Source organism: Eremomyces bilateralis (genome assembly GCF_010015585.1).
Source record: "Eremomyces bilateralis CBS 781.70 unplaced genomic scaffold P152scaffold_2, whole genome shotgun sequence".
In the NCBI taxonomy this organism is placed as follows: domain Eukaryota; kingdom Fungi; phylum Ascomycota; class Dothideomycetes; order Eremomycetales; family Eremomycetaceae; genus Eremomyces; species Eremomyces bilateralis.
Window position 1 is genome coordinate 527828 of NW_022985068.1, and position 27348 is coordinate 555175.

Here is a 27348-nt window from a genome sequence, read left to right on the forward strand (position 1 = left end):
AAATACATAGTACAGGTAATTAATAATATGGGTTGATATTGGAACAGACATTGTTGTGCGATACTCCGGCAATGGATGACATCTGATCGTGCATCAAACTTCCCTACTTGCAAGAAGAGATCAATAGGTAACAAGGGATTAATATTTCATATCTTGCTGCTTCTGATCGATGGTGATTGTTTGTTTGCAGATGAAGTTCGAACGAGGATTGATACATGAAAGCAATCAAGTCATGTAATATGTGTCATGTGACATCATGGATTACATGTGGCTCCGGAGATTGCCGAGAGCAACTGCTACACCAAGGAAAATGTCTTGTTTCTTTCCGATTGTCCGACTCCTCCTCGTGTGATGTTTTCATGCATCCTTCTGCTTTTGGCGTTCCTTCCATCATCATCATCCCCCATCTCTCATCCATGTGATGCGACTTTTTAATCTTCATCTCCTGATCACCGTTCCACCTCTATACCATATACCTATGCTACATTATGTTTAATGCTTAAACCTCGTCCGAACATCGAATCCGAACCTTGCGCAAAACTTCGTCGATCGTTCGCCTTCCTGGTCCACCCTGCTGCGCAAGATCGCGTGCGACTTTCACGAGACTGGCTGCACTCTCACTGCCACTGATCGCCCCTTAGAGATTTGACCTCCCATCTCATCTCCAATCGTCATTATTCATCCCTCAATGATTCCGTCACATCTCCATCGACCATGGCCTTCAACTTCAACTGGTCGCCGCTTATCGCGGACACCTCAAGAGCACGCGACATGCTCACGTCTGCCCTAAACAAATCGCCGAAGCCTCCCATTATCGTCGACGATATCATCGTGACCGAGCTGAACTTAGGATCAACCCCTCCCGAGTTGGAAATCCTGGAGATCGGTGACCTGGCTGAGGATCGATTTCGAGGCATCTTCAAACTTGCGTATTCAGGAGACGCATTCCTCACCCTGAAGACCAGGGTGCAGGCAAACCCGTTAAACACTCATTTATCGACAAAACCCTCGTTCGCATCGCCACAACCGCTGGCTGCCGGGTCGGGCCTTACGATACCTCTTCAGATCACCTTGTCGGACTTCAGAATGTCGGGCTTTGTTATCCTCGTGTTCTCCAAGCAGAAAGGAATCACGCTTGTATTCCGAAACGATCCACTCGAGTCCCTGAAGGTTTCCTCGACCTTCGATTCCATACCGTTCGTGAGGGACTACCTGCAGAAAGTCATAGAGGAGCAGTTACGGGTACTGTTCATGGAGGATCTCCCGGCCATTGTGCACCGGCTATCGTTGCGGCTCTTCTCTTCCGAATACAGCGATATGGAAACCGAGGAAGTAGATGGACAAAGGAACGATGATAGCACGATCCCTGTAGATCCTCTAGCCAGCCCTCCCCAGGATCCAACCGACGCTTTTGGATTCCCGTTAGACGACGACCAGTTTTCCTTGGACCCATCCGCCGAACTCCATGCGTCTTTCTCTCAAAAGAATCTTCTCCGACTCGCCGCTCTTACCGACTCACACCGCACCTTATCCCTATTTACACCTTCGATCCGCGACACCGTCTTCCGTGCATGGGCCGGCCCATCCGATCGCGCAGATCAATTCGGCCAACATCCCTCGTTTGCGGCCGCGAGTCTTTCCCGAATGAATTCGGCGCTTGGGATTCATTCGGATGTCTCCACCGTTTCTGGAAGCGGAGAAAGCGATGCCTCATCATCGCGACCTACACTCTCAAGCTTCTCTTCATACTACGGCTCCAATGGCGGCCGGAATCGCGCACGGCCGAAAAAGCGAAGAGTGGTAGACCTCCGTCGGCCAAAGGACGAATCGAAAGTGCCAGATGCAGCTCCACTGCCAGACGCGGTTCAACCGCCCGCTCGGGTACCAGCGACCATTCAAGAACGAGAAGTGGATCTTCCCTCGCCAACGACGACACCGACCACGTACCCCCGCCTCACGGGCCAACAACCGAGCCAGACGACTTCATCTGCAATATCCTCAATTAACCTAACCAGTTCGACTGCAGAATCTCCGTCCTCCTCTAAATCTAGCGCCGAGTCCGCACCACCTCCTTACCACCTTCACGAATCTCTTCCGACCCGCGTTGGCAAAGAAAAGCCCAACGACCTCACCCGCCACAATCTCAACTCCATTCCCATGTTCCGAAATTACTCCTTCGAGAAACCTGGCTCCCCCCTCTCCGCCCACGGCCGCACGTCCAGTTTCACGAACTTATACTGTCACCATCACCCCCAACAATATTGGGCATCTGGGCACGCGGGCACTTCGTACTTCGAATCGACCGGGTCGATCTTGGAGCAGGCGTGGATGCGGAAGATGGCGACGGAAATCGCCAGCCGGGTCGCGGGCGAGAAGGCTGCGCGGGAAAAGCTGGGAGGCGTGGTCAAGGGGATAGTGTCCTCTCCTGGGGCTGCACCACCGCTGGCTGATGCTCCGCCTGCGTACGGGTCCTGAACATCGACCATCAGCGTTCGTGCCATGGTTTGTGATTTGGCCTGTTTTCTTATGAATTATGACGGTATGGCTAACCGTGGGGGTTTGGCTTTTTGATTGTTGAGCGATCGTGGTTGGGTCCGCGAAACTGGCCGCCCAAGGCGCCGTGATGTACGATATGTTGGAGTGGGATGATCTAGCCCATAGGGAATGATCGCTTGTAATATACTATACCCTGTCGCTAACTGCGTAAATTCATGTATGACCTTCTACATTTCTCCCAACGACCTAATCATTTATACTTCTTTCCATCTCTTAGCACCGCCGGCGCGTCGTACCCACTCCGCACGACCGACCAAACCGACGGGAAGAACCGCCCCACCTGCGTCCGATAGTGCTGGTACTCCGGATACTTCTCCGACGAGATGGCCTCCGTCAGCGTGGTGCTGCCCTGGAAAATCGCCAGCAGCGCCACGACGCCGGCGCCGGACCAGTTGTAGGTAGTGCGCGACACGACGCACGACCAGAGGTAAACGACGACCCAGAAGCTTTGCTCGGCGAGGAAGTTGGGGTGCCGGCTGAATGCCCAGAGACCTTTGGTGAGGAATCCGCGGTCGAGATCAGCGGGGGAATATGCGCTGTCTAGAGCAGGCCGCGAGCGTTTTTTGTACACTTGCCTCGCGCGGTGGTAGTCTACGATGACATTAGGTTAGGAGATCTAGGGCCAAAAAGGGTTTAGGCGGTGCAACTTACCCCATTGTTGCTGATCGGCGATATATTCGAACGCGACGATGCCGAGCAACAGCGCACAGAAGCCTGCGTCGACGATCCCGAACGGCTCTCCGCGTACGGATGTGGACGTCAGCAGAATGACGTAGGCGGGCGCGGTGATCATGTAGAGGACGAGGACCTGGAACGTCGAGATGAAGGTCAGGTTGAAGAAGGAGAAGACCCAGCGGGGGATTTTGGCGCGCAGGACTGCCCATCGGTAGTCTTCTTCGCCGGGTTTATAGCCGCCCTTGCGCCAGAAGTTGTAGGTCAGGCGGATCTGTCCGTCGGTTAGAGGGGAGTTCCTCTCGATTATGTGAGTTGGCACTTACGCCCCAGATCACCGAGCACAGGAACAGTGCCGTGTTCCGCCCAGGATTCAGCGCGTTCCAATACGACCATAGCGCGAAGTGCGCGTTGAAAAGCACCGGGAGTATACTCCACAGGCGATCCACCACGCTGTAATTCCCCGTGAGCTCCGACCGAAGAAAGAAGATCGGAGCGGGCAACAATGCCATCCCCAGGCCCGACACGAAGGGATTGATGCTCAGATATAGAAACTTGAGATCCTGTAGACTGTGCACGTCGTTCATGAGGTGGCCCAGGATGAGCAGCAACCAGTCTAGAAACGGCTGGACGGAGTGCTCCCACGCCACCAAGTCTGGAACGTCGGTGGCATTTTTGATAACGGGGATGGTGAAGAGTAGTCCGGGTAGGACGGATGTGTCGACGTACTTCATGGTACCAATACGGGAGAAGGAGAGAAAACAGCGGGTGACTTCGCCGATGAATTGATCGCACAGTGGACAAATGGAAGAGAATTGGGGAAAGGAGATTTTATACAGTGGCTTGACAGAAACTTAAAGTAAATAATAGTCTACGTTGCAATTGTTGCTCGATATTAAATTGGTCGGGGTGACATGGGGTCGTCTTGATGAAATCATCAAACGTTCCAGCCTGCCGACCAGGAGCTGGGGAGTGACGAAGTTTAAACGTGGTGACGTTCTGGAACACGTATCGAAATGTGGCGGGGATGCGGCCCGCTCCACCCCAGGATAGCGGAACGCGTCGAATTGACGTCGGCGTGGTGGGACGCGTCGACACTTGCCGCCTCAGGCTGAACCCTTCAATATCAATCCGCTCCCGTAGACCGCAGCTTACACCCTCAACTCTTAGAATACTTTTCGAATCACTATGGTAGAAGGGTATTAATCCAAGTATGGGACATAATGAGAAAGATCCTCTGCGTAGCAGAGAAGCCCAGCATCGCGAAAGCGGTTGCCAACCACTTAGCTGGCGCACATGTTCCTGCGGTATGTGCTCCCCTAGCCGAGAAAATATGGTCCACTGACCGACATCTGTAGCGAAGCGTCACTGGATCGACGTACACGAAGAACTATGAATTTGATTACAACTTTGGACCGCCGTGGAACCAGTGCCGGGTCGTGTTTACCAGCGTTGCGGGCCACTTGACCGTCACCGACTTCGATCCGAAGTACAAGAACTGGCGGGCGTTTCCGGCGACGGAGTTATTCGAGGCGCGGATCGATGTGTTTGTTAAGGATGTAAGTTGAAACGCTCCTCTAGAAGTTTCTCGGCACTTATTCGGTAAGGACAATAAACCCATTGAGCGGAACATCGAGCAAGAAGCTCGTGGTGCGTTCGCACTCTTTATCTGGACGGACTGCGATCGCGAAGGCGAGCATATCGGAATGGAGGTCCGAAACGCCGCCAGAAAGACCAACGCGAATATACAAGTGAAGAGGGCGATTTTTAGTAACATCGAGCGAGCGTACGTATCGCAAATTTGGGCAATGATCGGCCTCTAACCTCCTTGCAGCCATATAATTGAAGCCTCCCGAAGATTCCATGAGCTCGACGAGAAACAGGCCGCCGCAGTCGAAACGAGAAACGAGCTTGATTTACGTATAGGTGCAGCGTTTACACGGTTCCTTACATTGAGCCTCCAAAAAGTGTCGCCAAAACTAGAAGATCGGCCCGTAATAAGCTATGGTAACCCGTCGCTCATCCCCCTGCTTCCCTAGGAAATACCTGGCTGACCCTAGCGCAAGGCTCATGTCAGTTCCCGACGCTCGGCTTCGTCGTGGACCGATACTGGAAGGTTCGAAACTTCACGCCCGAGCCGTTCTGGAAGATTGCGGTGATGCATCAAAAGCAGGGCATGGACGTGCGATTTACCTGGAAAAGAGGGCATCTGTTCGACCGGATGACGGTCGTCATTCTGTTCGAGCGCTGTTTGGCCGCGAAGCATGCACGAGTGAGCAAGGTCACCAAGAAACCCACTCGAAAATACCGTCCGCTGCCTTTGACGACGGTGGAATTGCAGAAGAATGGGACTAGGTTCTTAAGGCTGGACAGTAAACGGGTTATGACGGTAAGGATAGCAAGCTGAACAGCAGGTACAGATTTGCTAACCATGGTAGGTTGCTGAATCGCTGTACAATAAAGGGTGGATTAGCTATCCCCGTACGGAGACAGACCAATTCGACAAAGCCACGAACCTAAGGCCGTTCATCGAGAAGCAGGCACAAAGTACCCAATGGGGACAATACGCTCAAGGGTATGCTATCCTTATGTCGGGCAGTCTACCTCATGAATACTGACCATTGCTCAGCCTGTTAGACGGTGGCTTCCAGTTCCCCCGTTCCGGTCGAAACAATGACAAAGCCCACCCCCCAATCCACCCCGTCAACTTCGTCTTTCCCAACACCCTCGCCTCCGACGACGAGCGCCGCGTCTACGAATTCATCGTCCGCCGCTTCCTCGCCTGCTGCTCGGCCGACGCGCTCGGCGAATCCACCACCATCGACCTGACCTACGGACCCGAGCGTTTCGCCACATCGGGACTTACCGTCCTCGAGAAGAACTACCTCGACGTGTACCCGTATGAGCGGTGGGAGAGCAGCGCGCAGCTGCCGCCGTTCGCGGAGGGGGAGACATTCGTGCCGACCGAGGCGAATATCGTGGACGGGAAGACGACGGCGCCGGATTATTTGACGGAGCCGGAGTTGATTGAGTTGATGGATCGGAACGGGATAGGGACGGATGCGACGATGGCGGAGCATATTTCGAAGGTGAAGGAGAGGGAATATATTAGGGCGGTGGCAAGGAGTGGTGCTGGTGCGGGTGAAGGGGAAGAGGAAGGACAGGGTAATGTAGGACGAGGGGCAAGAGGGAGTCGCGGCGGACGTGGCGGACGTGGCGGACGAGGTGGACGTGGAAGTAGCGCAGGCAGAGGAGGGGGACGGGGTGGTCTGGACCAACTGGTTCCGACGCAGCTAGGCGTGGCGCTGATCGACTGGTACGAGAGTCTGAACCTGGATAAGAACGTGGCCAAGCCGTTTCTACGGAAAGACGTAAGTTTGTCGGGGCAAAACACATTGGGAGGCATGATGATACTGACGTCCGTGTAGCTCGAAGTACAGCTCAAGGCCATATGCGACGGCGCCAAGACCAAGACCCAAGTAGTGCAGACAGAGGTCGAAGTGTATCGAGAAATCTATGCGCGACAGAGTCAACAAGTGGCTCTGCTCAAAGCGGTATGTTCTCCGATGTGGCTTTCCGACCGTGATGCAAGATTACAATACTGACTCGGCGCTAGACTGTACGGCGATACCTCGACGGGGTTCAATCATGAGTTCATGCCGTCACGAATCAACGATGACTGAAAGGTCCGAAGCACGTTCAGTTTCATCGTAATCACTGCGATATCAATATCTTGCAAGGCGTCATCGACTCATCCAAAGTCCCAGCTAATCGATATACATCTAAAAAGACCATACCCGGTTCCCAAATGCTCATCTAGGTTTGACATGATAACCCCCCGTACTCGCGCTTTCCAATCGAAAATATATTCAAATAAAACAAAAACGCCCGCTAGACCCCGGGAAATGCAATGATAACATATAGTATTTAGTTGCCGGTCCTGTGCGCTGGAGGCGACGGCTGTTCTACGAGGCTGGGAATGTCCGTTAGGAAGCATGCAAGGAAATCCAGTTAGTATCGGCGGTCCGCAGACGAGGTGATGTCGTCGTTGGAGGCCACCGTTCATCTCCAAAGGGGTGGGTGCGGTTCGTCGCTCACGATGGCTCCTGGGAACCATTGTTGACAAAGAAATCTCTCGTCATTTCAAAGCTGAGCCAGCTGCTGGCCATGCTGGGAGCAACCTTAAGGAGGTTGGGTGCGATTCCTTTGTAGAAGCCCTTGATGCCTTCCTGCGTCAGGATCCGTCGGAACGCGTCGAAGATCGAATTGTATTTATAGCCTAGGCCGGGCATGGTGTTGACTTGGAATCGTCGCCGCAGCACGTCGCTGGAGTATGATATTAGCATGTACACAGCGTTTATGAGCGAGAAACCTTACAAGGGGTATGTGCAAGTCTGAGCGACCGCGCCTGACACCGCACCGGCGGCCAGTTTCCCAATGGAAGTGGGATCCTTTTTCCCCTCCGGCGTGAAATAGGTCCGCATGGTCTCGTACACCATGAAGTTGAGGCCGACCTGGGAAGATCAGCAATAGGTCGAGGTGTATTGGAGCGGGGAAACGTACGTATGGCGCCACACCTGCGATGGTCGGGACGATGCCACGATACAGCGCCGCAAGGCCACCTTCGCTCCTGTACATCTGCACCATCAGCCCCCACATCCCCGGCAGCTTCTGGCCCGCCTTTTTCGATTCCGAGAGGCCGCTGAACGATGCCGATTGGACGGACAGTCGTGTTCGGACGATGTCCAGGGGGTATGTGAAGGTCACGGAAGTAATGCCAGCGCAACCTCCGCAGAAGAGTCGCTGATACGCGCCCAAGGGCGTTCCGGGACCGTCCTCGAAGAACTATGGATGGCGTGAGCGGACTGATTCTCACGATGCGACCCCTCTCGGCAAATACCGGGATCGTCCGTGAGGGGACATCGAGGGACGAAGGGAACCACCTACCCGCTTATAGAAATTGTACGCTCCAAATTGAACTGCGGAATACGGTACGATGCGTATACAATTCGTGCCGTTTCCGGCCATGAATCCGCGCCACCCTTCCTCGCGCCACATCTTCGCCAGAGCCTTGTGGATGGACATCTTGTATTCCGTCCGCCCCGCACTCTGGATCTGGAAGAGGATCTTCAGCCGCTCGAGCGGAGAGACGACAGTTCGGGATACCGCTCCAGCAACACCGCCAGCAATGAAGGACGCGAGGATGGGCTCGGCGAGCGCGGCGCGGAATCGGAGGAGATTTGAGGGTGGTGGCGGAGGAACCGACATGTCAGGATGTGACTGTGACAGAATGGTTAGACAATGTATATACGGAGCATCTGTGAGCTCTCATATATCGTACGCTACTAACAGATCCAGAGGGCGACGGTAGCGTGGAGAGTTGTGGCATCGTGGAAGCGGGCTTGGGCGTCGAGGCCGAAGCGTCGACTTGAGTTTTCTGGCTCTTCGGGCCCGCAGCGTGGACGAACGATGACGGCTAGACGTCGGCAACCATCCAAAAAGTGCCCTTTGTAGCGTCGAAACAAATTGCGTTCGTCGACCAGGCGCAAATCCGATTATCTCGCCAGTAGGCTGCAGTAGAGATACCGCTCGTGTAGACTCGGAATGGTTCCCTCGTCTGCGGCGGGAATGGCGATCGATAGGGATGCGGGTGGAGAAAAGGTAGCAATAACGAATGTGGATGCCATTCAAAGGATAACGCGCAAATAAAACTGCAGAAATGGGTGCAATTGAGAATGGTGGGTATAAAAGAGTAAGGCGATGTATTCTGCAGTCTGGTCAACTCCAGTCCTCTATTGTCCGTCTGTTCACCCAAAGTGTGTCACCCAAACCAAAGGAACTTCAGGTTTCCCTTGCGTGAGGCTGTGCATGTGACCCTTAAGGCGTCAAGGCAATCACGCAATCAGGCCATAAGGCCGTAAGGCTGAATGGTTTGAAATGTCTTAACAACGATTGGAGTTGTCAGGTCACGTCCTCATCCGTGTTGAGATTTACGAAACTGTGATCGAGACTCATCGTCTTCAATGTGAACGGATTCTATATAAATTGCATATTGGCAAACCAACAAAGGATCCTTTGGAATGGAAATCATGGCATTTTAAAGCGCTTGTGCCCGGAAGCGGGAGCCACCGTAAGACCAGGCCTCCTGGCCGCCCCCGTGACGGTCAGAACAGGTTCAAAACCAGCCAGGCCTCCTGGAGCGGTGTTTCACCACCAAAGCGGCGAATCAGGGCGCTCGACTAAGTTCAGATGCCCGATCCGGTGCAACGCATTGGAAATCGTGATTTCGATCACGGGCATCGCGAATGAAACCTCGACCAGCGCTTATGACTGCACCGCCACGAGCACCAAGAGATGGCCAGATGGGAGAAGGGAACATGGCGAGGGAGTGCCAACTATGATGATGAAGGGTAAGAAACGAGCAGGATACACTTCAAATAACCTCATCCAAATAGTCATGGTCTAGATTAAGCACTGATCTAAATAGGAGATATCTAAGGTTCGGCCACAGACTAGCTCCTGGGGGTTTGTTCTCCAGCCTGGAACATCAGCTCTCGCTATGCAGTTGGACCGTGATATGCAATATAAAACTCCGTTGCGCCTGATAGAGAGTCCAATGATATCAGATGGAATGCTCCGGTGAAAATAGGACCTTGACGACGCCGGAAATAGAGACTCGTGGCTTCGTTTTACTTCTATACGCAATGTCGAGGTTTTGGAAAGGGACAATAGCACTAATCACGCATATGATTCGACCACGTCGTCAGGGTCCTCCTCAGGGAGAAGGTCGATGATGTCCTTCGTGCGCGGCCCGGTGTAGTACCTTCACCAAAGATTAGCGGGTCTCCATCCGAGACAAGAACGCGTATTTAACATACCTCCTCGCCGACAGGAACCACCAGCCCATACTAACCATCCCAATGAACACCGCAATGCAGATAGCATAGTTCATGTTCGACGCGGTAATCGGCCGGATGGGCGGGAAGAACAGCACCACGCTGATCAAGCACACCCACGCCACGGCGATGGCATTGACTGGCTTGCTCCACTTGCCCATCGTATACGGACCCTCGATGAATCGCACGCGGTTCTCGTAGACGCGGTGCGCGATGATCACGGCGATGTAGCTGATGTCGAGCGCCGGGGCGGTGATGCTGAAAATGGCAACAAAGGTCTGCGTGTTCCCGATGGCGATCAGCGTGAGGCAACTGCAGAAAGCGACGACGAGCCAGACGCCGTTTACCGGCGTCTTCGTCCAGGAGTTGATCTTGGACCAGATTCTAGCGCAGGATTAGCTTGGTCAAATATTGATCCGCGGCATTGATGTGCTCACCCTGAGAACGGGAGTCCTTCGTCTCTCGCAAACGCGTAGGCCATCCTCGCATTTCCGAGCATCGCAGCACAGCCGGTGAAGAATTGCACAAGAATCACAAAGAACCACATCACCGAGCCTCCCGTCTTGCCGCCTGCAGTCCAGAAGATCTGCGCCACGGGGAGACCGGTAGGGCTGGCCAGGATCCCCTCGAAATCGGTGAGACAGAAGCAGAACGTGACGGTCAGCAACCAGCCCCAGAGACCAGACACGAGGATGGCGCTTCGTATCGCGACCGGTCCGCGGATTGCTGCGTCGTGGGTCTCCTCCGACATATGTGTCGTCGCATCATAGTCCGTCATCGTCCAGGACACAGACAAGAACCCGAGTAGAAAGGAAAACCCTCGGCTGCCCCATCCTGAGTCGTCCGTAACATGCGTGAATACCCATGAAGCACTCCGCTTGTTCGGGGTCAAGATGAGCAGCGCGACGCAAATGGCGACCGACGCGATGAGATTGATAGGCGCAAACCAGAGGACAATGCGATGCAGCGATTTCGTACCGAGCGAATCTATAATTCCCATTATGCAGAGAACTAGAATCGCCAGCCCAACGGTCTGAGCAGGAGTACTAGTTTCGTGTATTAGACTTCCATCATGCTCCATGACTAGGATTGGGACTCACGGCTCAAAGGAGTATGACCCATCCGCATATGTCGAGTTCAAGGTCGCCGCTGCAAGTATCATTTGCGATGTCGTATATGCAAGACCTGTGACACCAGCAGCTTGGCCTAAGAAGTTGCACCATCCAATCACCCACGCCCACACCGCGACATGCTCCTTTGGCACCACATGTTTGGTGACAAAGTACATGCCACCGGCGGTTGGATATGCGGAGACCAGTTCAGCGACTATGCAAGTCAGTGCACCGCTATCATCATCCTTCGAAGACAGACGCACCGGAACTGGCGATACAATACGCCATACATGAGCCGATGAACCAAGCCCAAACCGCAGTCGCAGGTCCGCCGGAATGGAGAGGCGAGCCGATGGTGGCTGGCACCGAGCCCAGAACACCTAGGATCGAGATCGCATATGAGACCGTTGACCACTTGGTGAATTCGCGACTAAGTTCCTACGTTCTCCGTTGAGTCAAGGCCCTGGACCAGTTCGAGATACCGTAATACCAACCTGTCGGTACCCAATCCTCGCGAGCAGCCGCTCGTCATCATCCTGGATCGTCGCCATATGCCGCGACTCCTGCGCCGCCTCCGCGGCTTTGGGTGAGGATTTCCGATCGCTGGACCCAGTCACGCCCGCTGGGGTAGGACCTGGTTCGACCGGAGGTCTCTTTACGTCGACACTATCCATGGTGGAACGTGGTCAATTTCAGCCGATTGAGAGTGTGTGTACAATAAAAGGGAGGGTATGCTTGACAAGATATATAGGAGGACAAAACCAAGTCGACTTGGAGTCAATTGCAACGGAATATGACCATTGGTCCAATGAATTTACAGTAGCTTCGCATGATGTGAGGGGCGACAAATCAAAATGACTAGATATGAAACGAAATTATATCCTACCGGCCTGTTCCCGCTCTCGGTAAGGCATCCCGTCCTGGTCTCCTAGAGCAATGTCGATTCAAGCGTGTGGAGTTAACCTTGCCGATATGGCAACCCCCTAGTATGATCTAGCGGGATTCTAGCTGTAGTGCAACTGCGGAATTTAAGGATTGGTTTAGCAAAGGGACATAACGATGGATCCATGACACTTGAGAGAGATGTGGACTCGTACAACGTATGCTGATTGCTAAGAGGCGACGAAATGAGCGTAGCGGCCAAAGGCGTATGCAGAGTTCAAGGAAGCCTTGAGTAATGATCAATCCAAGCTATGGCTCGACAGTTGACACGATGACCTCCCAAATGCAAGACTAAAGGGGAAAAATAACCAAAACAAGGTCGAAGTAGATCGGTGAAGGAAAGCCGACGCGGACGGAAGCCAAGTGGTCCAGATATTTTGGCCATGCCCTGGTCCAAGCCCCCAAGGCCATGCGTTGGATGCCTCAAGGATTAGCCCAGGACGGGTTTATAACGTTCAAACTTCAATCTGCTTCCGAAGAGCTGGGCGGTTTTCGATGCCGGGCGCTGGCACATGGCTTCCAGGGATACTCATGAGCATTGAGCAGGCAGAACGTGGGCATGGATGTCGACTCTTGATTGTCGAGTTGGCCGTTGGTGGTTGGACAGTTGACCGATAGCTCCAGGAATCTGGGATAATTGCAGTGAAATGAGATGAGAAACAGGTAGTATGGTCGCTATGTTCCCAATGCAGACTCAGATGCTGGAATATGTGACAAACATCTTGCAGCGCCCCCCTCATCAGATTATATCAGCCACTCAGCAATCAATCCTTCGTCCTAGGTAACTTGCAAGGGGATGGATCATTTACTGAAAACAGTTTTAATCCCTCTGCTGGTAGGTAAGGGAGCCCGTTGCTCGTTGCGGATCGCATCATGGATTCATCAGAGAAGAGGGACAAGTCGTCACTCGTTAGTGAGAGCTGAGAGGTTTGTTCATGATTCCGTGCAATGAATCATGCCCCACGCGATCATGCAAGGCTGGGTGGAGGGGACATGGATCGGAGACTTATTCTCCTTTCATTTTGCGGCTAGCAAGCGGGATGACATCTTCTCGGAACTCGTAAACCATAAGGTGACCAAACGCTACCGGCTATGGGGGATGGGAGAGGGATTTGCCGTATTCGGGCTTAAATGATTATAGCGAGTGTCGATCTTGGAGCCAGCAGCACGATGGAAGGAAACCAGGGATTCATGAAGAGCTTCAATATAATGCCAGCATCCTGCGGTACTCTGATGGATTTTGTCTAGGCAAAGAGAGAAGTGTCCTATCGACTCGATAAAGTATAATTATAGACTTTCTCAGACCATAAGGAAGGCGTAAACAGTCTATGAGTACCATACCGGCTATTTCGGTCCCTACCGGCCACCAACTCACGAGGCACGAGCCCACGAGCCCACGAGTCAACTGAATCGCACGATCACTCCTCGCTTTCTGATCTTCCTCAGTCCTCCTCCACTCTCCACTCACCAGTGCTCCATTCTCTCTATGCCCTGATCCCTGGCACACGGAGTTCTGCTGGTGCGTGGTTGCACGGCTGCAGGCCTGCAGCGCTGGCGCTTGGATATTTGAAACCGTCCAACCGCATTTCAAAAGGCTAATTCAAGTCCTCGCTCCTCCGGTCCTACGTTCTCCAGACTCCGTCAGCCTGCATCAGCGATCCTCTTTCCTCAAGATCCTTAGCCCTTAAATGGAATCCTACCTTGGAAAAGGGAAATGGACCCTTAGTTTCAGTGCCACCGTAAGACTGGATATTAGATGGCAGTGAAACGGGGATCCGAGAATGCCGGTTGGGAGCGCAACATCGAAACATCCTGTCCTGCAATATACAGGCATTCCGACAAACCCTAAAACAACCAAGCGGGTTTCGTCTCCCAAGTCCCAGCTTGATCAGCATTATCCCGAGATTGTGTCTCTAGGCCACCTTCTGCCGCTGTTCTGGAAATTTGCTGTACAGGAGATCCTTGCAGATCCTGAGTTCCTGACGTTAAACTAGCGTTGGTCAGCACGTTCGTGCACGTTCTTTGTCCGATACTAGTTACTACGGCCGACGGTATTATATCTATAGACGGTTAGAGAGGAAGGATTCCGGTGTGTTACTAGACCCTAACATCGATCTGTCACCGCCTTCTCTTGGAGATTGAGCAACCGAGGTGTGCACTGCCCACTGGAAGTTGATACCATTGCTTACTGGGAAAAGAAAGCTCGAGATTGAAGGTATATTTCCGTATTTCATCATAGTCCAGACGCACTAACATGGCGCTGGCTCGCCATGAGTCGCCAAAGATATGTAACCCGAGCATTATCTGGCCAAGGGAGTGACGGGAAGCCACCTGATTCCCCAGCCCCTACCGTAGCGCGGAGTAATCCTCTACTTTTCTTTTCGAAGCTGGCCCATTCTTCTCGTGGGTTGGTTCGATGTTACTGTAGCGCTGAAGACCTGAAGTGCCTCGTGAGCGCTCAAGAGCGGGTAAAATGAGCGGTGAAAGATCCCTTCCTCCAGTCGCGCCCTCCATTACCCACCCTCTGTCTCCATCCTCCATCGCAGCAGCTATTCGACAGTATGAAAGAGCCTGTTTCTAACATGAATATGTCCCTTATCAGGGCAAAGTAAATGTCAAACAAGGTTGTCAAGGACCTCCTGAAGTCCTGATCCTACCCTATCATTTCGTAAGAGATAGTGATGACGTCGGACGGCCAGGACTGAGGTTTAAGTGGCGCTGATATAGTCCCGAGACTTCGGAGTAACTCAAGTAAGGACTGTCCAGGTTCGCTTACAGCCCTGCAGTATGAGCCATTTTCGGTAATGTTCCAGGATCCAACCGTTGACCACTTGGTCTAACAGAATGTCATGTTTAGGACTCAGGAATGCCAGGACTACGACTCCTGTAGTCCCGTCAGCCGAATATCCTGACCGGCTCGTTGCAATTTATTCCTAGCCGAGTTGTGCCACGTCACTAGGTCTTCTGAAAACCTCGCTGCCTTCAAGTGGTTAGAAGGTGTCAGGACGTACGCTATGATAAATTTGGCGATTTTGGTAACCAGTTGGCCACTTGGCGTCGTCATCTGGCAGATCTTGATCGTCAAAGGCCTTCTGTCGCGATGGCAATGGCTCGAGGGATAGATTCGCAATTTTGAAGTCAAGATTGACGGTCACAAGGCAGGCCGCATGGACTGCCACTTTTTGGAAACTCGTGCCACCCCGATGCTCGTCCGATCTGAAACGCAGGGTCCGTCCGGGATTATGGGTTGACGATATCGGTATTGGGTACTAGAAATTTGAAGATTCGTCCAATCCCAATTAACTCGCCAGGTTTAGAATCTAAACTGCACAAGGGTGATTTTTGAATTCGAGCCTGGTAGAAAGAAGGTAGAAAATGAGTTTATGACCACAAACCGTTCCGCTTCAATACCCCTTCGCGATACGTCACATCTCCTGATATTTGGGCTTCACCGCCGAAAATACTGCCCACATGATTAGGACGGAATATGCACATACAGGGTATCTTCCTGGATTTGAAACTAAACTATTAATGCTGCATAATTCATACACATCTGCCTGAAAGTGCCGAAACTGAACACTCCCTTCGCATACTCCGATTCAGGGGGGATATCGACAAACCAGTGAAACCAACCTGGACGATGGCAAGCCTGACCGCATTCAACGAAAAGCATCATGCAGCACATCTCGAATAAAAAGTAGAGGAGAAAAGATGGGCCTGATGCTAGTAAGGACTGTTGACGATGTCATTCCTTGACAAGTAGCTCCTTCGAGCTGTGCTTCGCCTCACAGGCGTTGCAATACTCTCTCTCGTCGGTCGACGCAACGCCTGTCGTGCCACCATGTCGACTTCATTCGGCAGAGCGACGATAAGATTTTTGTCGGAGCCGAACTTGAAGTTATCTGCGACGACGTCTTCTGCGTAGCGCTTGATGCTGTATGGATCCTTTCTGCCACCCAGCAACTTCTTCACGCTCCAGGTGACGATGAACGGACCGGTTGCCGTAACGATCGTGGTCTCCTCTTTATCCAAGCTCGCGTTGAATTTCGCCGGGGTGAACGATATCGGCGCTTTAGTCTCGTGCTGGAATTGGGCGACATGACTGGGCGTCAGCGCAAGCCGACGCGGCTGAGGTTTCGCGTCTTTGGCAAACGACTTTTCGAAGCCAAGCTTGCCTTCGTTCTTGCCCTCTTTTTGAAGAGCGTCAATTAGCAACAGATAGGTTCGTGTCGTAGCGAGAAGCCAGCGGCCATCGGCAGAGACATCGAGACCGATGATTGGATCTCCGAGAGCGGGAATGTGTGTCTTCGCGTTGATTCCTAGGCGGTCGAACATCCTGATGTCACCCTTGTTCGACGCAACGGCGAGATAGCCCTTCTCCGTCGTGGCAGCGGCGGAGAAATCGTTCTTTGACACATATTGTTTCAACTCGGAATCGACAAGTTTCTGGTCGGCAAGACGGGGGTCGATGCGGAAAAGAGCGTTCTTTGAGTGACCGACAAAAGTTTGTTCTCCTGTCATCTGCGAAAATTTCTACAAGTGAAGTTAGTAGCTGAATACCTCTTGTCATGTACGAAGACATACCGTTTCTGGCACGAAGTTTGTTACTGGGATGTCGTCATGGACTTTCCATTCATCAACAACCTTGCCATACTCAAGATCCATTCGGTACAGAGAGTTAGGATCCTCTTTGTTTTGCAACACCAAGTTTCGATCTTCGGCGTGAAGCATGACCTTCGTTGGTTTAAAGAGCTTGCCTTTGGGGGTCTGCACTTTCGAGATATTCGTGGAGAACTGAAGGTGGTTATCGGGAGTATGCTTGAAGACTCCAATCTTGGATCCTCGGACAACGAAGGAGCGGTCATGCTTGTAACCGACAGCAAGCTGAGAGTTCACGTTGCCGTCTTCGTCTTTCTCTAGTACATCATCCTCCGACTCGTCGGTGTCATAGTGCTCGCTTCGTTCCCCTGCGCTCTCCTCTTCCTCTTCCTCCTCTTCCTCCTCCTCTTCAGCTTCCGCCGACTCTGAGTCCTCCATGGTGAGGTCCTGGAAAGCTTCTAGGACGTACTCTCGCTCCGTATCTTTGCTTTTTGCCCATTTTATTTGATTGAGGTGCTCCCATAGCCCCTGCATAAGAGACTCTTGGAACTTCTCAAGTGCATTCTGGTCCTTAAAGCGTAGCAGCCAGGAGTAGGCAGAGCCATCTTCAGAGTAATGATTGAAGATGAAGGACAAGAACTCGAAGTTGAACACCGGGTTGATCTCTGCCACGACGGGCTGACCAAGCCACTCCTTGTCCTCACTGGATATTTGCAGCCAGTAGTTCCAACCGCCAATGTCAGTAACTGTGGCGATGGCAGATCGCTCCTGCAGGACGAATTCGCCAGTAGTGAAGTCAAAGAAATGTAGTTCCGCGCTCACTGCTACGAGCAACTCCCCCTCTTTTGGTTTCGCGGCTCCAGGGAGTGCTGTTTGTTTGTCTTTACCAGCGTCTTTCTGCGGAGCCATGTTGAACTTGGCCGACTCGGTTAGAGCGTGGTCGATGATCGGACTGGCAGAAGGAATTGACTCTTCCTCAAACTCGAACTCCTGCAAGTCTTCCTCTGTAGCGTCCTCGCCACTCCGGCGGTATTTCCTCTCGTATTGGCAGGCGAGGGCAGCCCTCTCGAATGCGGCGATTGTAGCCGGCTGGATCGACCGATCACAGACGAATTCGAAGAGGTCACCGGTATCACCGCTCAAATCCGTCCATGCAAAGACCTTTTCACCCGTCTCCCGAATATCCGATCGAAACTGGAGGCCTTGGTCGAGTAGGAACGACTTCTCGTCCGTCTCTAACGAGAGTCCTTCGCCTGTCGCGTCGCCTTCTTCCTCTGCAAGAAGCTCTTCCTCCCCCTCTTCGTAAGCGCGCTGTATTACGAGTTGATATTGAAACTCCTGTCCAGTTCGTCGGATGGAAGCTGCAGCGTCCTTGAAGATCAGCTCTGAATATCCCTTCACCGAAAGTGGTCGGACAAGGTAAAGCTGGCCCTGAGGGACCTCGATGATGGATTCTTTCGAGCTATCTCCGAACAGGAACTTGCTCACTGTGGCGAGACGTCAGAAGAGACATATCATATGCAAAAACAAAAGCGACATACCGTTCTTGATCATAAACATCTTAACCGTGAGTGTGAGAGCACCACTGAGAGCTTTCCTTTTCAAGGAATGTCCCTGCGCTCAGAAGTATGGTCCTCGAGTCCACTGAAAATTGGAGGGAACAAATGAAAGATGTTGGAGGTTGAAAGTGGTAATAGTCAGAAACCAGGCTGGTGCTGCCTGACGTCGTTGCGCTGGAGACAAGTTTGTTTGTTCTTGGGGATCCGCTGTGGCGGCGGCGGGATGGATGGTGGGGTCATCAATCACGTGATCCACAAATATTATGTGGCAGTGTTGGTGTAAAATGTGGCGGTGCATTGCCAAGATCTTTCAAGCGAGTCTTTCACACATCTCAAAAACCTACACATCCGACTTCAACATCACCGTCGATATCCCAGATACACACGTCGGCGTGCAGAACCATCACAATGGGTATGAGCTCCCCCTTCATTAATCCATTCTGCGCAATGGAATCCCATCCCCCGATTGCCTCAAGAGAAATGATACGGATCTTATTGCATGCGGTATTCTGACATTGCTCCCTAGGTATCGACTTGAACTCCCACCACGTGCGGAATTCGCACCGCAAAGCGGCGAAGAGCGACAATGTCTACGTTAAGCTGCTCGTGAAGCTTTATCGTTTCCTTGCCCGTACGTAAAATCCGAACCTCCACGCAAGATCCAGAGATCGAAGCGTGGCGCCCCGATCGGAAGAAATAATTGGAATAACATGATATCAAAATGTAGGCCGAACGGACTCCTCCTTCAACCGAGTTGTCCTCCGCAGACTCTTTATGTCCCGCATCAACCGTCCTCCGATGTCCCTGTCCAGGATTGTGAAGGTCGCTGCCAACGCCGAGACTGGCAAGGCGCATGAGGGGAAGACCGTCGTCATCATCGGTACCGTCACCGACGACGACCGTCTCCTAGAGCTTCCCAAGCTCACCGTTGCCGCCCTCCGATTCACCGCTACTGCCCGCGCACGAATCGTCAAGGCTGGCGGCGAATGCCTGACCATCGATGAGCTCGCCACGCGATCTCCCACCGGCGCAAACACCCTGTTGTTGAGAGGACCCAAGAACGCTCGGGAGGCTTTCAAGCACTTTGGTTTCGGCCCGCACACCAACAAGGTATGTCGAATCATTGGTCCAGGTTCAAGAGTTCAATTACTGACTTCGTTAATAGAAACCCTACGTCGAGAGCAAGGGAAGGAAATTCGAGCGCGCCCGTGGCCGCAGACGATCGAGGGGATTCAAGGTCTAAGCGGGATGTTCGGCGGTGGCGTTTGTCGGAACAACTATCGAGCCAGTTTTCTGAATTGGCTCAATCATGCATTGCAGGTTCTGGAGATGATTACAGATCCTCGCGGTTCTCCCTCTGCATACGGAAAAAGCGTGTGTATCTTCTAACAGGCAAAATCAATTCGTATTCACGGCAAATGGAACCAGCAAGCTTAATCAATGTGACTCGCAGGGCATGCCACTCCGGCTCCTCAACTAAAGCATTATGTGAACGATGTATCGGGGCGCCAAAGGTTGCCAGCGGAAACCCGTGCGCAATGCAGCTCTATGATGTGTAGGGGGCATTGTATATCAGATGCAATAGTATCGTGGTCTCTAGGCTCCCTAGACTACCTCAATGGCTCATTCATACTCGAATTCAAGCGTTTTCCCTCCAAATCCTAAAACTTGGTGTCATGCAAGATTAGAACCGCCTTCCGTTCCTATCGTTGCCGTCATCCGCGGTTTGATTCCTAGTTCCTCATGCAATTTATTCTTCTGAATAGTGCCTGCAAGCTATACTCGATCCGAGCCTGTCCATTCGGGCTTGGATGCTATTGTTGCGTTCATATCCCATTTCAACCCTTCAAAGTTCAAATGTATTTCGGGTTTTCTTATCTACTCTTACTCCGTGCAGTCCGGTAGTCCGGGCGGCATAATGTTTGGTCGATACTGATGATGTACATTTCGGTTACTTGGCTTCTGGTTCGTTTCTATCTGGTTAGGGCATCGCATGGGATAAAGGAGTTCGCTCCCGGGCCATGTCTTGAACTCGCGGCCGAGTGCCGCCAATTGTGTGGCAAGATACAAGTAATCGACCGTTCCAAAAATTTTAATAGCATCGGCATTGAAGCCATCCTGCGGTGGAAAAAGGTCTTGATATGTGAAGTAGTATGAAAAAGAGGACGATGGATTTGCCATGCGGAATGACTGAAGACATGGTGTGAGTGCTCTAGCTGTTGATAGTAGTTGAGGCAGAAATATTTGATGCAATGATGCCTTAATAAGGGACCTGGACTCACGGACTCTCATCTCTCTTCGCCGCATGACACCTGACCACCACTGCTGTATTGATTCTTGAATAAACACATTTCCTCCTACCAGACCAAATCACAAGAGATGAACCATCCCATATTTCACACTTCGCAGCGCAATCCATGAGCTTCCTCATATTTCGGCCGATACATCGATGTACTACACACGTAAATGAGATGTTGAAACCGCTAGGTATCCACATCAATCAGCGGCCGTCATGTGGTGGGATCGGGCATCCTAATACTCATCAGGTCCTCTTCACCAGCTTGTATCGCGTCCCTTGATCTGATCTTCGTTCTGTTCCTTCCAAACCCCGCCTTGAATGGCTCCTCACAGTTTATTTTAATGCGTCGAGATGCTCAATAAAATACTCCAATAGGCTATACGCATTCGTGAACCACCAAACCTCAAGATTTCCACAAGCTCGCTATTCTAGTCTTTGAATCACACACCGGACCTTGTTCAGAAGTTATTATTTCATTATCATAGTTCAATTTTGTTTCCCTAATTGGTTTAACATGAATGTATGGTTGCGGACTGCAAAGCCGCGAATGAGCTCCGGAGATTTTCACGGACTCAATCAAACTACAATCTTCTCAGCAGGAAGATGCTGACCCAGAGCTTCCCTGCGTGACTTGCTATTGGGGTCAAAGTACGGTCGCTCGCCCAATCCCACGGCCCGGTTACCGAAACGCTCACCCTGGTCGTCATAATCGAAGGTTGCGCTGTGGAAAACACTTCTGTTGTCCCAGATCGCTAGTCATATGTCAGCTCCGAGCCTCGTCTTCTTTGGAACTACGGGATGCTTACCGATATCGTTGGGGTTCTGCCACTTGAGGCGGACCTGCAGGTCGTGGTTCTTGTACACCAAGTCCAAGAACCAGCTGAGGAGGGCCTTGGATTCGTCTTCCGTCACGCCATTGATATGCTTGATATGGCCACCAACGGGGAAAATGCTCTTCCAGCCCGTCACAGGGTTGGTCCTCACAACGGGATGCACCGCCTGTAACAGGGTACCAACGTTTTCGGGTGCACCGCGGGGCTTGTCATAGATCTCGAAGCCACCACGAGCGGCAGCGGCGTTGAATCCCGGTTGAGCGAAGGTGCACGTGAGACCCTCAAGGAACTTCTGGTATGGCGCACTGATGCGGTCGTAGATCTCGCATCCGGATGCCCAGAGGGTGTCTATAATGGCTGTTAGCGCCACCTCGGGCGAGAATCTGGATCCCTCTCACCTCCTCCCGTCTTGGGCAGTTCAACAAGTCGAAGTGAGGTATAATCAGCCGGGACTGGCTCGAAGGCGATATCCGAATGCCACAGTCCAGCGTTCTGCGTCTTTACGGTGAGTCCTTCATCTGTAGCTTGGCGGTAAATCTTCTTGTGCTGGACAGAGCTGATCGTGCTAATCTCCGGATCGGTTCCTCCACCTTCCCGGCCTGAGTTCAAGACCGGGTGGATGTGCAGGCCTGAGGTTTTTGGCTTTCCTGAGAGTTCGCCGAGTCGCTGAATCAATACCTTCTGAATATCGTTCGTGAGGTTGTCTTGGGCACGGAAGAACACGACACCACGCTGGGAGACTGCGAGTCCGTTAGTCTAGAGCACGCCTGTATCGGTATGGGGTGCTTTCTTTTGATGGCCAACTCCCTCAAGAGGTCATCTGCATTTGGAGAATTAATCCACTCGACCAAGTTGGCACTTGAGAACTCCGTGCCGATGACTGGAGTTACATCGAATTGCTCGAATTGGTCGAGGAGGCCCGACGATACCAACGGCTGCGGTCTGCCTTTGGTAACAATTGGAATCTCCTGTTCCGTCACTGCGGGTGCCACAACTGAGGGTGCCATATTTGCTGTAGTGTTCCTTCGTTGAATGGGTTCAATGTGTAATCTGTGTATTTCTACTTTCTTTTGCGGTGGCCTCAAGTCTTTATTTATTCATCCTTTCGGATATTCGGCACATTTTCAAAACCCCCCGCGTCTTTTCAAATGTAGCTTACCGATCACGCAACTGTACTATTGTCCATTTGTTGTCCATCCATCGTTGCTGATGTACGATGTTGCAATAGAGAAGCTTAGTCTTGGCAGATGATCCTAGACGATCACGTATCCGACTGGGCTCGTTGCGCCATTCTGGGGCAACATGACTGCACCATCCATCGAATCAAGCCCATCAATCTTATCTTAAAGCCTTAGTTTGTTATTTTAGAGTCTCTTGTGCCTTCATCCAAAATTTCACTGAGCGGGGTACGTGGGGTAAATGTGCTGATGTTCTAGGTTATACGGTACTTTTGTGCCTGTCATGACCCCTGGACTCTTTCCAATCCAACTAAAACTTAGGTAATGGAATGGATGCGATTGTTATTAGTATCAATAAGACCTGTGCGACCAAGTTTCTAGGGTCAAATGGCTAAAAAGAGCATAGGGGTTGTGTCATAAGCTCACGGGTTGAGAGCAGCACGTGACCGACATCACCCCTTTTCAAATGTTTCTTCCTTATTCTTTGGATTATGTCGAGATCGGTGCTCAGACGCAACAACTGCAATACAAGGGCCTCTGCAGTGACAGTGGTCATGGCCTTTACCATTGATGCATACCTGCAGCTCTCACACCTAGAAGGATCGTCGTTGGGCGACCTCCAGGATGGAGAGCATGGACGTGCGATGGTAGTTCTCCGTTGAGTGCGAATATGCGCTGCTTTCACAGTCGAGATGGTGATTCAAGGTCTCCAAATGTTATAACCCACAGCCATCAATCCTTACCCCGGAAGGGAGGCCCAATTGAACAGCAGAGGTTATCACAGGAGTAATGCGGGACATTCATAGTCGCACTTAATCGACCCTAAGTCTGTCCTGGGACTGCATGACCCTTTGAATTGGCTGGAAAAATCAGTAGAAGCAGCATCTCGAGGCATGGAACAACTCTATATTCTAAGCGAATCCTATATGATAGGCATTGTGACTTCTCTTTCAGGCAATTCTGCCATAGCACATCAATATCAACGAAATGGTCGTGCAAAGCGCATCCAGGGCAACTCGTATTTCTGTTTTCTCCGCTAATATAAATTTCATGGATGTACTATTGTACCAGATGAATATGTTCCCTGAGCTAGTTGGAGCAGGTTCATACCATCCTTAATCTCAAGTCGCTTTTCGTCAAGATGCCTACAGTCCTTGTGCAACGCCAACCCCGACCGGTCAGACTCATCGCTCAGTGATATTGGTGGCAAGAAACCCAATGCCGCTGAATATGCTGTGGACGACGATATCCCTTTGCTTGGTGCTCCTCCAGAAAAGAAGGTGTGGTCAAGAAATCCGATTGGCAAACCGTCCCTAAGCATTGTATAGCGGTTTTGGTGGCAGCGAAGCGTACAACTTGATCCAGATGCCATCGCTACTCAGGTGAATAATCCCCTCCATTTGATCTATTCTCTTGGTCCTAATACCTCACAGCGTTCTGTATACGACCATGCTGAAGCAACCAAGAGATACCAGCCAAGAGATACCAGCCAAGAGACGATTGGTAGACTTTCTTAACCCCCTCTATAGCTGCAAGTGTTAATACAAGTAGGGAAAATATCCACCGATTCGACTCGCTGGTGAGAGCCGTCCATTTTCTACTCCTTCCATTTATATGCTCATTGCCGCGGTTGTAGTTCCGCTGGACCTGGGGGGAAGAGTACAAGGTGGTTCGCAAAGTCGACTTGCGGATTTTGGGATGGACCTGCATTATGTTCATGGCGTTAGAGATCGATCGTAGCAATCTCACGCAGGCGTTGACGGACAATTTCCTGCCGGACTTACATATGACTACAAATGGTATGCCGCTTCATGGTCAAGTTGTTCGTCATTTTCTAATGGACATAGACTACAATCTGGGGGTCACGGTGACTAGGGTTAGCTTCCTGCTTGCGGAGCTCCCATCTCAACTTGTTTCGAAATGGGTTGGCCCTGACCGATGGATTCCTGCACAACTCGTGCTCTGGAGCATCGTCGCAGCCACGCAGTTCTGGCTTTCCGGACGGGCGACTTTTTTGGTCACTCGAGTGTTGTTGGGACTCTTGCAAGGAGGATTCATCCCTGGTGAGAGTATCCGGACTCCTTCACTCTACATTAGCGCTAAACATGTCAGGTAATTTTATACTTGTCATACCGTGAGCTTTCTATCCGCCTTAGCTTTTTCTGGGCCGCAATGAGCATTGCAGATATCATGAGTGCTATATTGGCGTTTGGTCTCCCGCGAATGAGAGGTATAGGAGGGCACAGTGGCTGGCGATGGCTGTTCCTCATCGAGGTAAGCTTTCTCAACAGGATCTTTTCATTCCTAATGCTCATTAAATGATATAGGGTCTCCTTACCATGGTAATTGGCATATTTTCGTTTGGCCTCATGCCTGCTGGGCCGGCACAGACAGCAAGTTGGTTCCGTGGGAAGAAGGGCTGGTTCACTGAACGGTATGGCCCGTCTCGCATCGAATGGCAATCCTTATTTATCATGTTACTGGGAGGAGAAAATTATCGTCAACCGTGTGATTCGCGATGACCCTACCAAAGGAAGTATGCATAACCGGCAGCTAGTGACCCCTAAGCTACTCTGGCAGAGTTTGAAGGACTATGACTTATGGTATGTTTCCATTCTGTACAAGATACTGAACGAGCGATTTCTCATCTGTGGTACAGGCCAATGTATATCATGGGACTCACCTCCGGGATACCTGCCGTTCCCCAGCAGATGTACATTACACTGTCACTGAAAGGACTGGGGTTCAACACCTTTGAAACAAATCTGTTAACCATCCCTTATTATGTTGGGCATAGTAAGCTTAGTCATCTGCCTAGACTGATGCCGATGAAAATGCTGATCTTTTTTGATAGTCATCGCGATGCTTGTCGGCACCTAATTACGTAGCCGAAGTGTGGGGTCAATTAGCCTTCACGGCACTGGCCGGGCAGATATGGCTCTTCCCTTCCTCATCTATCTTAACATTATTGACACCACGACTGTGAATCGGTGGACAATGTGGGCAGTGATCACCCTGCTGCTCAGCTATCCAAATGGTACGTTCCGCGATACACTGTTCTTCCCCGATATGTATTCGATAGTATAGCGGGAATCGTATCTCATCGTGATGCGGAGCTAACGTATCCCCTCAGCCAATGCGATCCTAGTTGGCTGGAACTCTCGGAACAGCAACACGGTTCGCACGTGCACCGTATCAGCTGCTTGTTTTAACATGTTTGTTCAGGGGTGTTCAATGATCTCGGCAAACATATACAGGATGGACGATGCCCTGCGGTATCAACGTGGAAATCGCCAGTTGCTTGCCATATGTTGTATGAATATCGTACTGTATCCACTGATCAAGGCTTATTATGTGTGGAGGAATAAGTCGAGGGATGAAGTATGGAACAAGATGGGGAAGGACGAGAGGGATGGATATTTGGAGGACGAAGGACAACGAGATAGAGGCAATAAAAGGTTGGACTTTAGGTTTGCGCATTAGAGAAATGCCTTGGAACACAATACGGAAGCAGGGGGTGCGGCGACGGCAACAGATAGAGGTACAGTTGGTACTTAAGTTAAGATACCTGACGGGCATGAAGTAGAGATGCACTAGAGTGTCTGACTTTTCATATTTCGTAACGTCCATCTAGCAATAGAATTTAGAATCAAAGTTTAGGCTACCACCTCAATATTTAGCACATTATCTAGCATCCTCAAGCAATCACTCTTAGTTTGAATTCTGATATCATTTCCTACCAGCCTCAGACTTGTTCCTGCTCTACTCCACAGGTGACTTTATTTCCCAGTCTTTGCTTTCCTGGGTCTAGTGAGCGCTCCTATTATGGCGAGGATGCTTGAGCAGCTGTTCGCGTTCCTCCGGCCATCTATTGAGGGGACAGCTGCAGGTACTTCCTTTTACACAAGACCCCCAGGTACGGAACTGGAGAAAATGTCAAATTAGGGTTACAATCTGCACATTCAGCTGCAGGTAACTGCTGGTACTGGATGAATTGCTAACACCGTGTGACAGTGATGACAGTGATGAGCCTTGAAACCCGCACCCCAGCAACGGACCGTCCCAGATCAAATTTCCTTTTGTCGATCATATTGTGAGTGAGTTTGTGACCCATATGACCATATAACAGATGCATCTCGACCATAGAACAGTGGACATTGTCAGACTGCAACTCTGCAAGAGAAAGGAAACTCTAACCAAATCCACTCTTCCCATGGATGATCTATCGCACACCAGCAAACATACCCGAATGTTCCAAATCCGAAATCCCGAATCCTACATCAGTGGAGATTGGAGAAGAATCACGCCTCGCCCTAGTGACTAGTCTTCGCCAACGTGTCATCGTTGAGGCTGGCTGTCTGATGCCGCAGACGGCACACATCAGACAGTGCCAACTGCCATGCAGAGCGATTGTCTTCCTGGTTCCATAAGTTACCGCCATGCGATAGGAATTATCAAGCAACAAGCCGCGCAACCACCACATTTCCAGAAAGCCTTAAGAAACAGGCCACAGAGCAGCGTTTCGCGGGGCCGAGCAAGTTCAGGCCCATTCCTATGCGGGACTCTGTACAACCCCATTGGATCGACATCCTGAGGCCGTGGGGAAATTGAAATCTTGGACTCTTCTCTTGTCCCTCTTTTCTTCCAAATTTTTCGGTCGTCTGTCGCCTTTCCATTTGACCAACCTACCACGATGTCAGAG

General features: G+C 51.4%; 9 protein-coding genes across 9 annotated transcripts; 4 read left to right on the forward strand and 5 right to left on the reverse strand.

Moving 5' to 3' along the window:
- The first annotated feature begins 568 nt into the window (after window positions 1-568).
- P152DRAFT_113555 (uncharacterized protein) lies at window positions 569-2610 on the forward strand. Its single transcript, XM_033673648.1, has one exon. The coding sequence runs from the start codon at window positions 715-717 to the stop codon at window positions 2473-2475; it is 1761 nt and encodes a 586-aa protein (XP_033537820.1). The 5' UTR covers window positions 569-714; the 3' UTR covers window positions 2476-2610.
- A 136-nt stretch (window positions 2611-2746) lies between these two features.
- On the reverse strand, window positions 2747-3962 carry P152DRAFT_389237 (DUF1295 domain-containing protein; the record flags this gene model as incomplete). Its single annotated transcript, XM_033675972.1, has 3 exons — window positions 2747-3147; window positions 3208-3502; window positions 3555-3962. The coding sequence occupies 3 exons, from the start codon at window positions 3960-3962 to the stop codon at window positions 2747-2749; spliced, it is 1104 nt and encodes a 367-aa protein (XP_033537821.1).
- Window positions 3963-4451: 489 nt separating this feature from the next.
- P152DRAFT_428047 (DNA topoisomerase III) lies at window positions 4452-6833 on the forward strand (the record flags this gene model as incomplete). The annotated part of the gene is made up of 8 exons (XM_033677319.1): window positions 4452-4535; window positions 4587-4787; window positions 4836-5014; window positions 5063-5235; window positions 5295-5617; window positions 5667-5803; window positions 5858-6599; window positions 6657-6833. 8 exons carry the CDS (start codon window positions 4452-4454, stop codon window positions 6831-6833), a joined length of 2016 nt encoding a protein of 671 aa, XP_033537822.1.
- Window positions 6834-7322: 489 nt separating this feature from the next.
- On the reverse strand, window positions 7323-8496 carry P152DRAFT_463835 (mitochondrial carrier; the record flags this gene model as incomplete). Its single annotated transcript, XM_033680525.1, has 4 exons — window positions 7323-7554; window positions 7606-7742; window positions 7792-8073; window positions 8176-8496. 4 exons carry the CDS (start codon window positions 8494-8496, stop codon window positions 7323-7325), a joined length of 972 nt encoding a protein of 323 aa, XP_033537823.1.
- A 1470-nt stretch (window positions 8497-9966) lies between these two features.
- Window positions 9967-11910, reverse strand: P152DRAFT_445876 (amino acid permease 2; the record flags this gene model as incomplete). Its single annotated transcript, XM_033677881.1, has 6 exons — window positions 9967-10051; window positions 10107-10508; window positions 10562-11170; window positions 11225-11450; window positions 11500-11674; window positions 11731-11910. The coding sequence occupies 6 exons, from the start codon at window positions 11908-11910 to the stop codon at window positions 9967-9969; spliced, it is 1677 nt and encodes a 558-aa protein (XP_033537824.1).
- A 3655-nt stretch (window positions 11911-15565) lies between these two features.
- On the reverse strand, window positions 15566-18513 carry P152DRAFT_454448 (VID27-domain-containing protein). Its single transcript, XM_033678591.1, has 3 exons — window positions 18319-18513; window positions 16763-18264; window positions 15566-16711 (listed from the first exon to the last, which is right to left on the reverse strand). The coding sequence occupies exons 1-3, from the start codon at window positions 18335-18337 to the stop codon at window positions 15902-15904; spliced, it is 2331 nt and encodes a 776-aa protein (XP_033537825.1). The 5' UTR covers window positions 18338-18513; the 3' UTR covers window positions 15566-15901.
- A 231-nt stretch (window positions 18514-18744) lies between these two features.
- P152DRAFT_445878 (60S ribosomal protein-like protein L18) lies at window positions 18745-19579 on the forward strand (the record flags this gene model as incomplete). The annotated part of the gene is made up of 4 exons (XM_033677882.1): window positions 18745-18748; window positions 18863-18967; window positions 19064-19446; window positions 19502-19579. The coding sequence occupies 4 exons, from the start codon at window positions 18745-18747 to the stop codon at window positions 19577-19579; spliced, it is 570 nt and encodes a 189-aa protein (XP_033537826.1).
- A 1484-nt stretch (window positions 19580-21063) lies between these two features.
- On the reverse strand, window positions 21064-22756 carry P152DRAFT_114012 (taurine catabolism dioxygenase). The gene is made up of 4 exons (XM_033673650.1): window positions 22259-22756; window positions 21867-22208; window positions 21442-21816; window positions 21064-21387 (listed from the first exon to the last, which is right to left on the reverse strand). Exons 1-4 carry the CDS (start codon window positions 22473-22475, stop codon window positions 21212-21214), a joined length of 1110 nt encoding a protein of 369 aa, XP_033537827.1. The 5' UTR covers window positions 22476-22756; the 3' UTR covers window positions 21064-21211.
- Window positions 22757-23787: 1031 nt separating this feature from the next.
- On the forward strand, window positions 23788-26129 carry P152DRAFT_463841 (MFS general substrate transporter; the record flags this gene model as incomplete). Its single annotated transcript, XM_033680526.1, has 12 exons — window positions 23788-23823; window positions 23975-24028; window positions 24115-24149; window positions 24198-24225; window positions 24283-24445; window positions 24494-24753; window positions 24786-24920; window positions 24974-25080; window positions 25184-25249; window positions 25306-25442; window positions 25579-25683; window positions 25780-26129. 12 exons carry the CDS (start codon window positions 23788-23790, stop codon window positions 26127-26129), a joined length of 1476 nt encoding a protein of 491 aa, XP_033537828.1.
- Between the last annotated feature and the right edge of the window lie 1219 nt (window positions 26130-27348).

Coding starts and splice junctions, on each gene's coding strand:
- P152DRAFT_454448 (XM_033678591.1), bottom strand. Junction 16,712..16,762: donor CAAACTTCGTGCCAGAAACG/GTATGTCTTCGT, acceptor CTTCACTTGTAG/AAATTTTCGCAGATGACAGG.
- P152DRAFT_114012 (XM_033673650.1), bottom strand. CDS start 22,475: ATGGCACCCTCAGTTGTGGCACCCGCAGTGACGGAACAGGAGATTCCA. Junction 22,209..22,258: donor GAGGGAGTTGGCCATCAAAA/GAAAGCACCCCA, acceptor ACGGACTCGCAG/TCTCCCAGCGTGGTGTCGTG. Junction 21,388..21,441: donor GCAGAACCCCAACGATATCG/GTAAGCATCCCG, acceptor ACATATGACTAG/CGATCTGGGACAACAGAAGT.
- P152DRAFT_113555 (XM_033673648.1), top strand. CDS start 715: ATGGCCTTCAACTTCAACTGGTCGCCGCTTATCGCGGACACCTCAAGA.